This window comes from Lissotriton vulgaris, chromosome 9, assembly GCF_964263255.1.
Source record: "Lissotriton vulgaris chromosome 9, aLisVul1.2, whole genome shotgun sequence".
Lineage (NCBI taxonomy): Eukaryota > Metazoa > Chordata > Amphibia > Caudata > Salamandridae > Lissotriton > Lissotriton vulgaris.
In genome coordinates this window covers 645,325,076-645,340,447 of record NC_141697.1, presented here as the reverse complement: position 1 = coordinate 645,340,447, position 15,372 = coordinate 645,325,076, and the positions used below count along the sequence as shown (strand labels likewise).

General features: G+C 56.6%; 1 protein-coding gene across 2 annotated transcripts in view; it reads right to left on the bottom strand.

The window, feature by feature from the left end:
- Positions 1–15,163, bottom strand: part of SNX32 (sorting nexin 32) — a 305,491-nt gene extending 290,328 nt beyond the window's left edge. For both annotated transcript variants that reach the window (XR_015299987.1, XM_086938325.1), the window contains exon 1: positions 14,927–15,163. Coding sequence is in view for 1 of the 2 variants with exons in the window: in XM_086938325.1 (XP_086794451.1) it covers positions 14,927–14,992 (66 nt within the window). In the remaining variant the exon portion in view is untranslated. The remainder of the gene's footprint in view (positions 1–14,926) is intronic.
- Between the last annotated feature and the right edge of the window lie 209 nt (positions 15,164–15,372).

Sequence of the window (15,372 nt, the reverse complement as noted above, 5' to 3'; positions counted from 1 at the left end):
GCACAGCAGTGGTGTGTCAGCAGTGCGGCACACAGCAACGGCGTGTCAGCAGTGGCGTGTCAGCAGTGGTGTGTCAGCAGTGGCGTGTCAGCAGTGAAGTGCACAGCAGTGGTGTGTCAGCAGTGGTGTGTTAGCAGTGGCGTATCAGCAGCGGCGTGTCAGCAGTGGTGTGTCAACAGTGGTGTGTCAACAGATGCATGTCAGCAGTAGTGTGTCAGCAGTGGTGTGCCAGCAGTGAAGTGCACAGCAGTGGTGTGTCAGCAGTGAAGTGCACAGCAGTGGTGTGTCAGCAGTGAGGCACACAGCAGTGGTGTGTCAGCAGTGGTGTATCAGCAGTGAAGTGCACAGCAGTAATGTGTTAGCAGTGGTGTGTCAGCAGTGGTGTGTCAGCAGTGGCGTGTCAGCAGTGGTGTGTCAGCAGTGGCGTGTCAACAGTGGCATGTCAGCAGTGGTGTGTCAGCAGTGGTGTGTCAGCAGTGGTGTGTCAGCAGTGGCGTGTCAGCAGTGGTGTGTAAACAGTGGCATGTCAGCAGTGGTGTGTCAGCAGTGAAGTGCACAGCAGTGGTGTGTCAGCAATGAAGTGCACAGCAGTGGTGTGCCAGCAGTGAAGTGCACAGCGGTGGTGTGTCAGCATTGAGGCACACAGCAGTGGTATGTCAGCAGTGGCGTGTCAGCAGTGGTGTATCAGCAGTGAAGTGCACAGCAGTGGTGTGTCAGCAGTGGTGTTTCAGCAGTGGCGTGTCAGCAGCGGTGTGTCAGCACTGGTGTGTCAGCAGCATCGTGTCAGCAGTGGTGTGTCAGCAATAGTGTGTCAGCAATGGCGTGTCAGCAGCGTTGTGTCAGAAGTGGTGTGTCAGCAGTGGTGTGTTAGCAGCAGCCTCAGCAATGATGTGTCAGCAGCGTCATGTCAGAAGTGGTGTGTCAGCAATGGTGTGTCAACAGCAATGTGTTAGCAGCATTGTGTCAGCAGCGTTGTGTCAGCAGTGGTGTGTCAGCAGTGGTGTGTCAGCAGCAGCATCAGCAGTGATGTGTCAGCAGTGGTGTGTTAGCAGCGGCGTCAGCAGTGATGTATCCGCAGTGGTGTGTCGGCAGCAGTGTTTCGGCAGCGGTGTGTCGGCAGCAGTGTGTCGGCAGCAGTGTGTCAGCAGCTGCGTGTCAGCAGCTGCGTGCCACCAGCGGCGTCAGCAATGATGCATCAGCAGTGGTGTGTCAGCAGCCGTGTCAGCAGGGACGTGTCAGCAGTGGTGTCAGCAGTGGTGTCAGCAGCGATGTGTCAGCAGCGGCGTGTCAGCAGCGGTGTGTCAGCAGCGGCGTGTCAGCAATGGTGTGTCAGCAGCGGTGTGTAAGCAGCAGCATGTCAGCAGTGGTCAGTGGCGGCATGTCAGTAGTGGCGTGCCAACTGAGGTGTGTTAACAGCGGTGTGTCAACAGCAGCATGTCAGCAGCTGCGTGTCAGCAGCGGCATGTCAGCAGCTAAGTGTCAGAAGCAATGTGTCAGCAGCGGTGTGTCAGGGGCATGTCAGCAGCAGCGTGTCAGCAGTGGTGTGTCAGCAGCGATGTGTCAGCAGCGATGTGTCAGCAATGGCTTGTCAGCAGTGGCGTGTCAGCAGTGGTGTGTCAGCCGTGGTGTCCGCAGCAGCGTGTCAGCAGGGGTGTCTCAGGAGTAAGGTGCCCAGCAGTGGTGTGTCAGCTGTGGCATGTCAGCAGTGAAGTGCACAGCAGTGGTGTGTCAGCAGTGAAGTGCACAACAGTGGTATTTCAGCAGAGGTGTGTCAGCAGTGGTGTGTCAGCAGCGTCGTGTTAGCAGCATCGTGTCAGCAGTGGTGTGTCAGCAATGGTGTGTCAGCAGCTTTGTGTCAGAAGTGGTGTGTCAGCAGTGGTGTGTCAGCAGCAGCGTCAGCAGTGACGTATCAGCAGTGATGTGTCAGGAGCAGCGTCAGCAGCGATGTGTCAACAATGATGCAGCAGCAGTGGTGTGTCAGCAGCGATGTGTCAGCCGCGGCATGTCAGCAGCCGCGTGTCTGCAGCAGTGTGTACGCAGCAGCGTGTCAGCAGTGCCGTGTCAGCAGCATCGTGTCAGCAGTGGTGTGTCAGAAATAGTGTGTCAGCAATGGTGTGTCAGCAGCATTGTGTCAGAAGTGGTGTGTCAGCAGTGGTGTGTTAGCAGCAGCCTCAGCAATGACGTGTCAGCAGCGTCATGTCAGAAGTGGTGTGTCAGCAATGGTGTGTCAACAGCAATGTGTTAGCAGCATTGTGTCAGCAGCGTTGTGTCAGCAGTTGTGTGTCAGCAGTGGTGTGTCAGCAGCAGCATCAGCAGTGATGTGTCAGCAGTGATGTGTCAGCAGTGGTGTGTTAGCAGCGGCGTCAGCAGTGCTGTATCAGCAGTGGTGTGTCGGCAGAGGTGTGTCGGCAGCGGTGTGTCGGCAGCAGTGTGTCAGCAGCTGCGTGTCAGCAGCTGCATGTCAGCAGCTGCGTGCCAGCAGCGGCGTCAGCAATGATGCATCAGCAGTGGTGTGTCAGCAGCCGTGTCAGCAGGGACGTGTCAGCAGTGGTGTCAGCAGCGATGTGTCAGCAGCGGCGTGTCAGCAGCGGTGTGTCAGCAGCGGCATGTCAGCAATGGTGTGTCAGCAGCGGTGTGTAAGCAGCAGCATGTCAGCAGTGGTCAGTGGCGGCATGTCAGTAGTGGCGTGCCAACTGCGGTGTGTTAACAGCGGTGTGTCAACAGCAGCATGTCAGCAGCTGCGTGTCAGCAGCGGCATGTCAGCAGCTAAGTGTCAGAAGCAATGTGTCAGCAGCGGTGTGTCAGGGGCATGTCAGCAGCAGCGTGTCAGCAGTGGTGTGTCAGCAGCGATGTGTCAGCAGCGATGTGTCAGCAATGGCTTGTCAGCAGTGGCGTGTCAGCAGTGGTGTGTCAGCCGTGGTGTCCGCAGCAGCGTGTCAGCAGGGGTGTCTCAGGAGTAAGGTGCACAGCAGTGGTGTGTCAGCTGTGGCATGTCAGCAGTGAAGTGCACAGCAGTGGTGTGTCAGCAGTGAAGTGCACAACAGTGGTATTTCAGCAGAGGTGTGTCAGCAGTGAAGTGCACAGCAGGGGTGTTTCAGCAGTGGTGTGTCAGCAGTGAAGTGCACAGCAGGGGTGTTTCAGCAGTGGTGTTTCAGCAGTGAAGTGCACAGCAGTGGTGTGTCAGCAGTGGTGTGTCAGCAGCGTCGTGTCAGCAGCATCGTGTCAGCAGTGGTGTGTCAGCAATAGTGTGTCAGCAATGGTGTGTCAGCAGCTTTGTGTCAGAACTGGTGTGTCAGCAGTGGTGTGTCAGCAGCAGCGTCAGCAGTGACGTGTCAGCAGTGATGTGTCAGGAGCAGCGTCAGCAATGATGCAGCAGCAGTGGTGTGTCAGCAGCGATGTGTCAGCCGCGGCATGTCAGCAGCCGCGTGTCTGCAGTAGTGTGTACGCAGCAGCGTGTCAGCAGCGCCGTGTCAGCAGCGACGTGTCAGCAGTGGTGTATCAGCAGCGATGTGTTAGCAGTGGCGTGTCAGCCGTGGCATGTCAGCAGTGACATGTCAGCAGGGGTGTCCGCAGTGGCATGTGAGAAGCGGCATGTCAGCAGCGGCGTGTCGGCAGTGGCATGTCAGCAGTGAAGTGCTGGCAGCTTCTTGCACCCTCCTCCTTGTCCTGACTCCTTCAGATGATGTAGGTCTGTGCTGTGCATGCCCAATTCTGCCCTTATCACTGGCGTGCACAGCTGTGGTGTGTCAGCAGTGGTGTGTTTGCAGTGAAGTGCAGAGCAGAGAAGTGCTGTGTCAGCAGTGAGGCGCACAGCACTGTTGTGTAAGCAGTGAGGGGCACAGCAATGGCATATCAGCAGTGGTCTGTCAGCAGTGGTGTGTCAGCATTGAGGTGTGAGCAGTGGTGGGTGAGCAGTGAAGTGCACAGAAGTGGTGTGTCAGCAGTAAGGCACACAGCAGTAGTGTGTCAGCAGTGGCATGTCAGCAGTGAAGTGCACAGCAGTGGTGTATCAGCAGTAAAGTGCACAGCAGTGGTGTGTCAGCAGTGAGGCACACTGCAGTGGCATGTCAGCAGTGGTGTGTCAGCAGTGACGTGTCAGCAGTGAAGTGCACAGCAGTGGTATGTCAGCAGTGGCGTATCAGCAGTGGCATGTCAGCAGTGGTGTGCCAGCAGTGGTGTGTCAGCAGTGGTGTGTCAGCAGTTATGTGTCAGCAGCGGCATGTCAGCAGCAGTATGTCAGCAGCGGTGTGTCAGCAGTGGTGTGTCATCAGAGTCATATCAGGAGTGGTGTGTCAGCAATGGCATGTCAACAGCAATGTGTTAGCAGCATTGTATCAGCAGTATTGTGTCAGCAGTGATGTGTCAGCAGCAGCATCAGCAGTGATGTGTCAGCAGTGGTGTTTCAGCAGTGGCGTCAGCAGTGATGTGTCAGCAGTGGTGTGTCAGCAGCGGTGTGTCGGTAGCGGTGTGTCGGCAGCGGTGTGTCAGCAGCTGCGTGTCAGCAGCGGCGTCAGCAATGATACATCAGCAGTGGTGTGTCAGCAGCGGTGTCAGCAGGGACGTGTCAGCAGTGGTGTCAGCAGTGGTGTCATCAGAGTTGTGTCAGCAGCGGTGTGTCAGCAGCGGCGTGTCAGCAGCGGCGTGTCAGCAGCGGCATGTCACCAACGGTGTGTCATCAGCGTTGTGTAAGCAGCAGCATGTCAGCAGTGGTGTCAGTAGCGACATGTCATTAGTGGCGTGCCAACTGCGGTGTGTCAACAGCAGTGTTTCAACAGCGGCATGTACGCAGCTGCGTGTCAGCAGCTGCATGTCAGCAGCGATGTGTCAGAAGCGATGTGTCAGCAGCAATGTGTCAGCAATGACGTGTCAGCAGTGGCGTGTCAGCAGTGGTGTGTCAGCCGTGGTGTCTGCAGCAGTGTGTCAGCAGGGGTGTCTCAGGAGTGAGGTGCACAGCAGTGGCGTGTCAGCTGTGGCATGTCAGCAGTGAAGTGCACAGCAGTGGTGTGTCAGCAGTGAAGTGCACAACAGTGGTATTTCAGCAGTGGTGTGTCAGCAGTGAAGTGCACAGCAGTGGTGTTTCAGCAGGTGTGTTTCAGCAGTGAAGTGTACAGCAGTGGTGTGTCAGCAGTGGCATGTCAGCAGTGAAGTGCACAGTAGTGGTGTGTCAGCAGTGGTGTGTCAGCAGTGGTGTGTCAGCAGCATTGTGTCAGCAGCGTCATGTCAGCAGCGTTGTGTCAGCAGCGGCATGTCAGCAGCGGCATGTCAGCAGCGGCATGTCAGCAGCGGTGTGTCAGCAGCGGTGTGTCAGCAGCGTAGTGTCAGCAGCATCATGTCAGCAGCATCGTGTCTGCAATGGTGTGTCAGCAATGGTGTGTCAGCCATGGCGTGTCAGCAGTGGTGTGTCAGCAGCGTTGTGTCAGCAGCGTTGTGTCAGTAGTGGTATGTCAGCAGCGGTGTCAGTAGTGATGTGCCAGCAGTGGTGTGTCAGTAATGGTGTGTCAGCAGCGGCATCAACAGCGATGTGTCAGCAGCAGTGTCAGCAGCGGTGTGTCAGCAGTGACGTGTCAGCAGCGACGTGTCAGCAGCGGTGTGTCAGCAGTGGCATGTTAGTAGAGGAGTGTCAGCAGCGGTGTGTCAGCAGTGGTGTCTGCCGTGGCATGTGAGCAGCGGCGTTTCAGCAGCAGCGTGTCAGCAGTGGTGTCAGTAATGGTGTGTCAGCAGTGGTGTGTCAGCAATGGTGTGTCAGCAGCAATGTGTCAGCAGCGGCGTGTCAGCAGCGGCGTGTCAGCAGCGGCGTGTCAGCAGCGGTGTGTCAGCAGTGGCATATCAGCAGCGGTGTGTCAGCAGCAGTGTGTAAGCAGCAGCATGTGGCGTGTCAACAGCAGCGTGTCAACAGCGGTGTGTCAACAGAGGTGTGTAAACAGCGGTGTATCAGCAGCAGCGTGTCACCAGCAGAGTGTCACCAGCTGGGTGTCACCAGCGGTGTGTCAGCAGCGGTGTGTCAGCAGCTGTGTGTCAGCAGTGGTGTTTCAGCAGTTGTGTCAACTGCGGCATGTCAGCAGTGGCATGTCAACAGTGATGTGTCAGCATTGGTGTGTCAGCACTGGTGCGTCTGCAGCGGCGTGTCAACAGTGGCGTGTCAGTAGTGGTGTGCCAGCAGTGGCGTGTCAGCAGCGGTGTGTCAGCAGCAACGTGTTAGCAGCTGCGTGTCAGCAGTGGTGTGTCAGTAGTGGTGTGTCACCAGCGGCGTGTCAGCAGCGGTGTGTCAGCAGTGGTGTATCAGAAGTGGCATGTCAGCATTGGTGTGCCAGCATTGGTGTGTCAGCAGTGGTGTGTCAGCAGTGGCGTGTCAGCAGTGGCGTGTCAGCAGTGGTGTGTCAGCAATGGCGTGTCAGCAGAGGCATGTCAGCAGTGATGTGTCAGCAGCGGTGTGTCAGCAGCAGTGTGTCAGCAGTGGTTTGTCAGCAGTGGTTTGCCAACAGCGGTGTGTCAGCAGCAGCGTGTCAGCAGTGGCGTGTCAGCAGAGGCGTGTTAGCAAAGGCGTGTCAGCAGAGGCGTGTCAGCAGTGGTGCCAGCAGTGGTGTGTCAGTAGAGGCGTGTCAGCAGCGGCCTGTCAGCAGTGGTGTCTGCAGCGGGGTGTCAGCACCGGGGTGTCAGCAGCGGGGTGTCAGCAGTGGCGTGTCAGCAGCAATGTTTCAGCAGTGGTGTGTCAGCAGCGGCGTGTCAGCAGTGGTGTCTGAAGCGGCCTGTCAGCAGTGGTGTCTGCAGCGGCATGTCAGCATTGGTGTGTCAGCATTGGTGTGTCAGCATTAGTGTGTCAGCAGTGGCATGTCAGCAGCGGCATGTCAGCAGCGGCGTGTCAGCAGCGGCGTGGCAGCAGCAGCGTGGCAGGAGCGAAGTGTCAGCAGCGGTGTGTCAGCAGCAGCATGTCAGCAGCGACTTGTCAACAGTGGTGTCAGCAGTGGTGTGTCAGAAGTGGTGTGTCAGCAGTGGTTTGTCCGCTGTGGTATGTCAGCAGCGGCGTGTAAGCTGCAGCATGTGCACATTCACGCATTCTTTAGATAAATAAAACATCAACCGCACCTCAAGCATATAGTAACAAAGTAACATAAAATGAAGAAAAAGCATCCCACAGGCAAGATATATCAATAAGTAGTGTAGAATAAACATAATGCATCCCACACTCAAGAGACTGCACCTTAATAGCATAACCCATATCACCAAAAAAAGCCATAAATGAACCAATCAGAAAAGCATAGTCTACTAAAGCTTACCTTTTATTCCGAGCCCTCATCCACAAAAGCTTAATTTTTACGTGATTGTAAGACACATAGCATGAAGCGCGATGCAAAAATAAACATGCACCGTTATTGACAAAGCCCTTAATGGGAAAAAAGTCCTCACACGAGTAAACAAAGGAGACAGTATCATGCCACCAGTACACGATCCAATCCCAGTGGGCGGGGCCTAAAGTGGACAGGTTGGCAACCAGGAGGGATTAAAACCCCTCCAGTGCAATCAACAAAGCATGTTCAGAATAATTAGTGACGAAAACCAACGCACGCCAATGACAATTGCAGGCGGAGCGGACATACGGCTTTTGGAAGAGTATTCCATGGCGAGGGCAGCGCATGCGCGCTACTACACCAGGCGAGACCTAAAAAGTACAAAATATTTAAGTAATACTTTCACAAAATGTGCCACGTTATGCCGCATAATTTGCCCTTTCTTGCCGCATAATTTACTCAGCTCTGCCGCACAATTTGGCCCTCTCCCGCCACATAATTCAGGTGGCCATGGCTATAGTCAGAACTAATTATCATTTGTGCGCCTTTCCCTCAGAGCTCTTCCGTCACGCTCCTGGGTGACAGGAGCACCTCACTGGTCACCTCAACACTTCTCACAAAGGATCACAACAAATACATTACTATTTGAAGCCACGGTATAGTACGCGACTCCACTATAAATGTGCTTCCACGTCCAACTGAGGGGTAGAAGCGCTTTATAAAGGCTACAGTAGTACAGTGTAATTTCAAGCAGGCCCCTAACGTTTTTTAAGAACCAAGGCAGCTGCTGTTGATTGTGAGGGCTGCGGTATTTAATAACTACTAAAGCTGTCTAGTTTTGATTACAAGTCATCCCTCTTTCTTCCACCGCTCCACACTTGCTATCTCACTCTCTCGGGTAAATTCGTCTCTGTTTTTCCTACTATTCGTTGTTTTTCTATCCTCCTCTCCGTTCATATGTTGCATTGCTGCCTTTCTTTCGCTTCGTCTGGGTTAAATTTTGACGATAAAAAAGTCCCGGCTCCAAATACGAGTTCCGGTGTCCAACACCCGCAACAACCAACACAAATTACACACACCCTCCACGATACAAACTTCACTCCTTACGACGCGAGATTTCATAAGAAGTAATTCTGTAATTCTGATTTGGGTGCAAAGTCGTTTGCGCCAAAACTGGCTTTACATCGAGCATCAGACTGAAGGCTAAACTGAGATGTTAGATGAATTGTAGGCCGCACTGAGAGCTGCAGTACTTCTAGGCGCTTGTGTTAATAAAGTGCATGCAAACAATAGCAGTTTAACACCAGTCCCCCAAAGCAGTGCGACCGTCTAATCTCATCAGCAGCACTATTTTACCAGATTTCAGTAAGCACGTCTACCATGGTAACGTACCTTTGAGACAATCAAAGTGGCATTAGGAATTCATTAATTAATGTACTGTGGACTTTAAATAGCTGACCGAAGATTAAGGCCCTTATGCATGAATACTTTTCCCATAGACACAAAATGTGATAAGTCCTTTAAAACATGAGGCCTCTAAATCTCTGGAGACGTGCATTAAAACGCAGGTGCCACTGCCACATCATTATTAATGAGCCTTCGGAGCAGCGGAGAGGACTATGGGATAAGTAGTCCTGACAAGCAATTGGGAAAAATTACTCAGACGTTGCATTGCTTTGACTTGATAGAAGTTGAAAGAGTCAATTTAAAGTCGAGTTCGTTAAACTAGACATAGAAGGTCCTTTGATTCAGTTGGCGCGTGACTCGATGCGACAGCCATGTAGGGTTGACATGGGGCCAGCGACGGAAACAAAAGCGCTCAGGCCTAGTGAGATAAACAGCAGAACAAGAGGCCAGTGGCCGAGAGAGCAAAGCAAGGGGCTCCTGACCGAGAGAGCAAAGCAAGGGGCTCGTGACCGAGAGAGCAAAGCAAGGGGCCAGTGACCGAGAGAGCAAAGCAAGGGGCCAGTGACCGAGAGAGCAAAGCAAGGGGCCAGTGACCGAGAGAGCAAAGCAAGGGCCAGTGCCCGAGAGAGCAAAGCAAAGGGGCAGTGACCGAGAGAGCAAAGCAAGAGGGCAGTGACCGAGAGAGCAAAGCAAGGGGCCAGTGTCAGAGACAGCAGGGCAAGAGGGCCGTGGCCGAGAGAGCAAAGCAAGGGGCCAGTGACCGAGAGAGCAAAGCAAGGGGCCAGTGTCAGAGACAGCAGGGCAAGAGGGCCGTGGCCGAGAGAGCAAAGCAAAGGGCCCGTGACCGAGAGAGCACGGCCAGCGGGCAGTGTCAGAGACAGCAGGGAAAGAGGCAGTGTCAGAGATAGTAGGGCAAGGGGCCGGTAACTGAGAGAGCAAAGCAAGGGCCAGTGTCAGAGACAGCAGGGAAAGAGGCAGTGTCAGAGACAGTAGGGCAAGGGGCCGGTGACTGAGAGAGCAAAGCAAGGGCCAGTGTCAGAGACAGCAGGGCAAGGGGCAGTGTCACAGACAGCAGGGAAAGAGGGCAGTGTCAGAGACAGCAAGGCAAGGGCCAGTGTCAGAGACAGCAGGGCAGTGACCGAGAGAGCAGGGCACGGGGCCTGCGACTCAGAGAGCAAAGCAAGGGGCAGTGTCGCAGACAGCAGGGCAAGAGAGCAGTGAGTGTCAGAGACAGCAGGGAAAGAGGGAAGTGTCAGAGACAGAAAGGAAAGAGGGCAGTGTCAGAGACAGCAGGGCCAGAGGGCAGTGTCAGAGACAGCAGGGCCAGAGGGCAGTGTCAGAGACAGCAGGGAAAGAGGGAAGTGTCAGAGACAGCAGTTCCAGAGGGCAGGGCCAGAGGTCAGTGTCAGAGACAGCAGGGAAAGATGGAAGTTTCAGAGACAGAAAGGAAAGAGGGCAGTGTCTGAGACAGCAGGGCCAGAGGGCAGTGTCAGAGACAGCAGGGTAAGGGGGCGGTGAGTCGGTGACTGAGAGAGCAAAGCAAGGGGCCAGTGTCAGAGACAGTCGGGCAAGGGGCCAGTGACGGAGGAAGAAAAGCTAGGGGCCAGTGACTAAAACAGCAGGCCAAAGGGTTAATATGAAAACCAGCGGCACAAAGGGCGGTGACAGAAACAGAAACGAAAGGTCAAAGGGCAGCGAGAGGCAGCTGGGCAACAGACAAGGCGCAGTGACACACAACTGGGCATTTATCAAGAGACGCCAAGGGGCGTTGATAAAGACAGCAGGGCAATGGGCAATGAGCCGAAAACACAGACACCAGGGCGAGGGGATAGTGACAGTGACAACAGGGCGAGGGGATAGTGACAGAGACACCAGGGCGAGGGGCTAGTGAGTGACAGAGACACCAGGGCGAGGGGCTAGTGACAGAGACACCAGGGCGAGGGGATAGTGACAGTGACAACAGGGCGAGGGGATAGTGACAGTGACAACAGGGCGAGGGGCTAGTGACAGAGACACCAGGGCGAGGGGCTAGTGACAGAGACACCAGGGCGAGGGGCTAGTGACAGAGACACCAGGGCGAGGGGCTAGTGACAGAGACACCAGGGCGAGGGGCTAGTGACAGAGACACCAGGGCGAGGGGCTAGTGACAGAGTCACCAGGGCGAGGGGCTAGTGACAGAGACACCAGGGTGAGGGGCTAGTGACAGTGACAACAGGGCGAGGGGCTAGTGACAGAGACACCAGGGCGAGGGGCTAGTGACAGAGACACCAGGGCGAGGGGCTAGTGACAGAGACACCAGGGCGAGGGGCTAGTGACAGAGTCACCAGGGCGAGGGGCTAGTGACAGAGTCACCAGGGCGAGGGGCTAGTGACAGAGACACCAGGGCGAGGGGCTAGTGACAGAGACACCAGGGCGAGGGGCTAGTGACAGAGACACCAGGGCGAGGGGCTAGTGACAGAGACACCAGGGCGAGGGGCTAGTGACAGAGACACCAGGGCGAGGGGTTAGTGACAGAGACACCAGGGCGAGGGGATAGTGACAGAGACACCAGGGCGAGGGGCTAGTGACAGAGACACCAGGGCGAGGGGCTAGTGACAGAGACACCAGGGTGAGGGGCTAGTGACAGAGTCACCAGGGCGAGGGGCTAGTGACAGAGACACCAGGGCGAGGGGCTAGTGACAGAGACACCAGGGCGAGGGGCTAGTGACAGAGTCACCAGGGCGAGGGGATAGTGACAGAGACACCAGGGCGAGGGGCTAGTGACAGAGACACCAGGGCGAGGGGTTAGTGACAGAGACACCAGGGCGAGGGGCTAGTGACAGAGACACCAGGGCGAGGGGATAGTGACAGAGACACCAGGGCGAGGGGCTAGTGACAGAGACACCAGGGCGAGGGGCTAGTGACAGAGTCACCAGGGAGAGGGGCTAGTGACAGAGACACCAGGGCGAGGGGCTAGTGACAGAGACACCAGGGCGAGGGGCTAGTGACAGAGTCACCAGGGCGAGGGGCTAGTGACAGAGACACCAGGGCGAGGGGATAGTGACAGAGACACCAGGGCGAGGGGATAGTGACAGAGACACCAGGGCGAGGGGCTAGTGACAGAGACACCAGGGCGAGGGGCTAGTGACAGAGACACCAGGGCGAGGGGATAGTGACAGAGACACCAGGGCGAGGGGCTAGTGACAGAGACACCAGGGCGAGGGGCTAGTGACAGAGTCACCAGGGAGAGGGGCTAGTGACAGAGACACCAGGGCGAGGGGCTAGTGACAGAGACACCAGGGCGAGGGGCTAGTGACAGAGTCACCAGGGCGAGGGGCTAGTGACAGAGACACCAGGGCGAGGGGATAGTGACAGAGACACCAGGGCGAGGGGCTAGTGACAGAGACACCAGGGCGAGGGGCTAGTGACAGAGACACCAGGGCGAGGGGCTAGTGACAGAGACACCAGGGCGAGGGGCTAGTGACAGAGTCACCAGGGAGAGGGGCTAGTGACAGAGACACCAGGGCGAGGGGCTAGTGACAGAGACACCAGGGCGAGGGGCTAGTGACAGAGACACCAGGGCGAGGGGATAGTGACAGAGACACCAGGGCGAGGGGCTAGTGACAGAGACACCAGGGCGAGGGGCTAGTGACAGAGTCACCAGGGAGAGGGGCTAGTGACAGAGACACCAGGGCGAGGGGCTAGTGACAGAGACACCAGGGCGAGGGGCTAGTGACAGAGACACCAGGGCGAGGGGCTAGTGACAGAGACACCAGGGCGAGGGGCTAGTGACAGAGACACCAGGGCGAGGGGCTAGTGACAGAGTCACCAGGGCGAGGGGCTAGTGACAGAGACACCAGGGCGAGGGGTTAGTGACAGAGACACCAGGGCGAGGGGCTAGTGACAGAGACACCAGGGCGAGGGGATATTGACAGAGACACCAGGGCGAGGGGCTAGTGACAGAGACACCAGGGCGAGGGGTTAGTGACAGAGACACCAGGGCGAGGGGCTAGTGACAGAGACACCAGGGCGAGGGGTTAGTGACAGAGACACCAGGGCGAGGGGCTAGTGACAGAGACACCAGGGCGAGGGGATAGTGACAGAGACACCAGGGCGAGGGGCTAGTGACAGAGACACCAGGGCGAGGGGTTAGTGACAGAGACACCAGGGCGAGGGGCTAGTGACAGAGACACCAGGGCGAGGGGATAGTGACAGAGACACCAGGGCGAGGGGCTAGTGACAGAGACACCAGGGCGAGGGGCTAGTGACAGAGTCACCAGGGCGAGGGGCTAGTGACAGAGTCACCAGGGCGAGGGGCTAGTGACAGAGTCACCAGGGAGAGGGGCTAGTGACAGAGACACCAGGGCGAGGGGCTAGTGACAGAGACACCAGGGCGAGGGGCTAGTGACAGAGTCACCAGGGCGAGGGGCTAGTGACAGAGACACCAGGGCGAGGGGCTAGTGACAGAGACACCAGGGCGAGGGGATAGTGACAGAGACACCAGGGCGAGGGGCTAGTGACAGAGACACCAGGGCGAGGGGCTAGTGACAGAGACACCAGGGCGAGGGGCTAGTGACAGAGACACCAGGGCGAGGGGCTAGTGACAGAGTCACCAGGGAGAGGGGCTAGTGACAGAGACACCAGGGCGAGGGGCTAGTGACAGAGACACCAGGGCGAGGGGCTAGTGACAGAGACACCAGGGCGAGGGGATAGTGACAGAGACACCAGGGCGAGGGGCTAGTGACAGAGACACCAGGGCGAGGGGCTAGTGACAGAGTCACCAGGGAGAGGGGCTAGTGACAGAGACACCAGGGCGAGGGGCTAGTGACAGAGACACCAGGGCGAGGGGCTAGTGACAGAGACACCAGGGCGAGGGGCTAGTGACAGAGACACCAGGGCGAGGGGCTAGTGACAGAGACACCAGGGCGAGGGGCTAGTGACAGAGACACCAGGGCGAGGGGCTAGTGACAGAGTCACCAGGGAGAGGGGCTAGTGACAGAGACACCAGGGCGAGGGGCTAGTGACAGAGACACCAGGGCGAGGGGCTAGTGACAGAGACACCAGGGCGAGGGGATATTGACAGAGACACCAGGGCGAGGGGCTAGTGACAGAGACACCAGGGCGAGGGGTTAGTGACAGAGACACCAGGGCGAGGGGCTAGTGACAGAGACACCAGGGCGAGGGGATATTGACAGAGACACCAGGGCGAGGGGCTAGTGACAGAGACACCAGGGCGAGGGGCTAGTGACAGAGTCACCAGGGAGAGGGGCTAGTGACAGAGACACCAGGGCGAGGGGCTAGTGACAGAGACACCAGGGCGAGGGGCTAGTGACAGAGTCACCAGGGCGAGGGGCTAGTGACAGAGACACCAGGGCGAGGGGCTAGTGACAGAGACACCAGGGCGAGGGGCTGGAGTGAGCAGGGCAAGCCATGAGCAAGTGACACGAACAATGAGGTATAAGGTCAGAGACAGCAAGGTAAAGGAACACAGGAAGAGACAGCAGGAAAGAGGTGGTGACAAAGACAGTCGGGCAATGGGCATGCGACAGAGGCAGTGGGGGGGGGGGCTTGTGAAAGAGACTGCAGGTCAAAGGAAAGGAGGGTGAGCTGGCAGGCTAGGGCGATAAGGGCCACCACGCAGACACAGCCAGGGAGTGGGCAAAGAACTGGGCAGCACTGACCAGAAGGGAACTAGTCACTGAATCAACAAACGACAGGTAAGGAACTATGTTCATAGATGTGATCCGAAGACGTCTAGTGCAAGTGTTCAGGGCGGGGACAGACAGCCAATAATCCAGTGGTGGCACTGATAGAGACAGGCGAGGGGTCAACAGCAGAGCATGGGTGGCAAGGAACAGGGGTAAAGAAGGCAGGCAGTGGACAGGGCAGAGATAGATGGGCAGGGGGCAGTGCCAGGTGGGAAGGACGGGGCAGACACAGACGTGCAGAGGTCATGAACAGCAGTCCCTAGGCAGTAAGTCAGAGAGAGAGAGAAAAGGGCCAAGATAGTTAGTGAGAGGAAGGGTGAACGCGTAGCGTGCAAAGGAGGGATGCTGGCGTTGCTGAGGAGACAGGATCCACCAGGGATGCTGACGAACATGCATCATCTGCAGAATGGGTACCGGAGGTCCACCAATCAGCCTGCAGTGCAGTTTGTTTGGGCTGCTGTCGCACACTGTTATAAAAATGTGTCCCAATGCCGCTGAAACCGCCCCCTAGCGAGGTGCCAATCATAACATGCAAATTCATCTCACCTTGTTCTCTTCGTCGGAGAAAGCCTCCTGGTGATTTTCCGTCTGTGCCAACGACCCTGAAGACATTTTAGTTCCAAATGTTTCACTCTGCTCTTCAAGCCCCGCTACCCTGGCCACCCCACCACCAACCCCCTCGACAGGTTCAGTTATTCCGGTCAATGGACGCCCAGCCTTCCCCCCCTCTCTGCCAGCTGATGCCAGCCTCCTCCCGCCCCCTGTTTCCAGGTCACCTGAGCAAAGATCAGCCTCCCGCCCTTCACTCGCCTCTCATTGGGTTGCAGATTCCTCTAGGCTCCCGCCCAGTGGCTAAAAGCCGTGTCTGTCTTTCCACGGCACTGCCTTTTAAGGTGGACTATGCGGAAAAGTATTAACGGATGCGGCAGACGTTCGAAAAGAAGCAGCTATCTTGTTCGCAGTGTGTTCGCTTGCAGATGTGACGTGCAGCA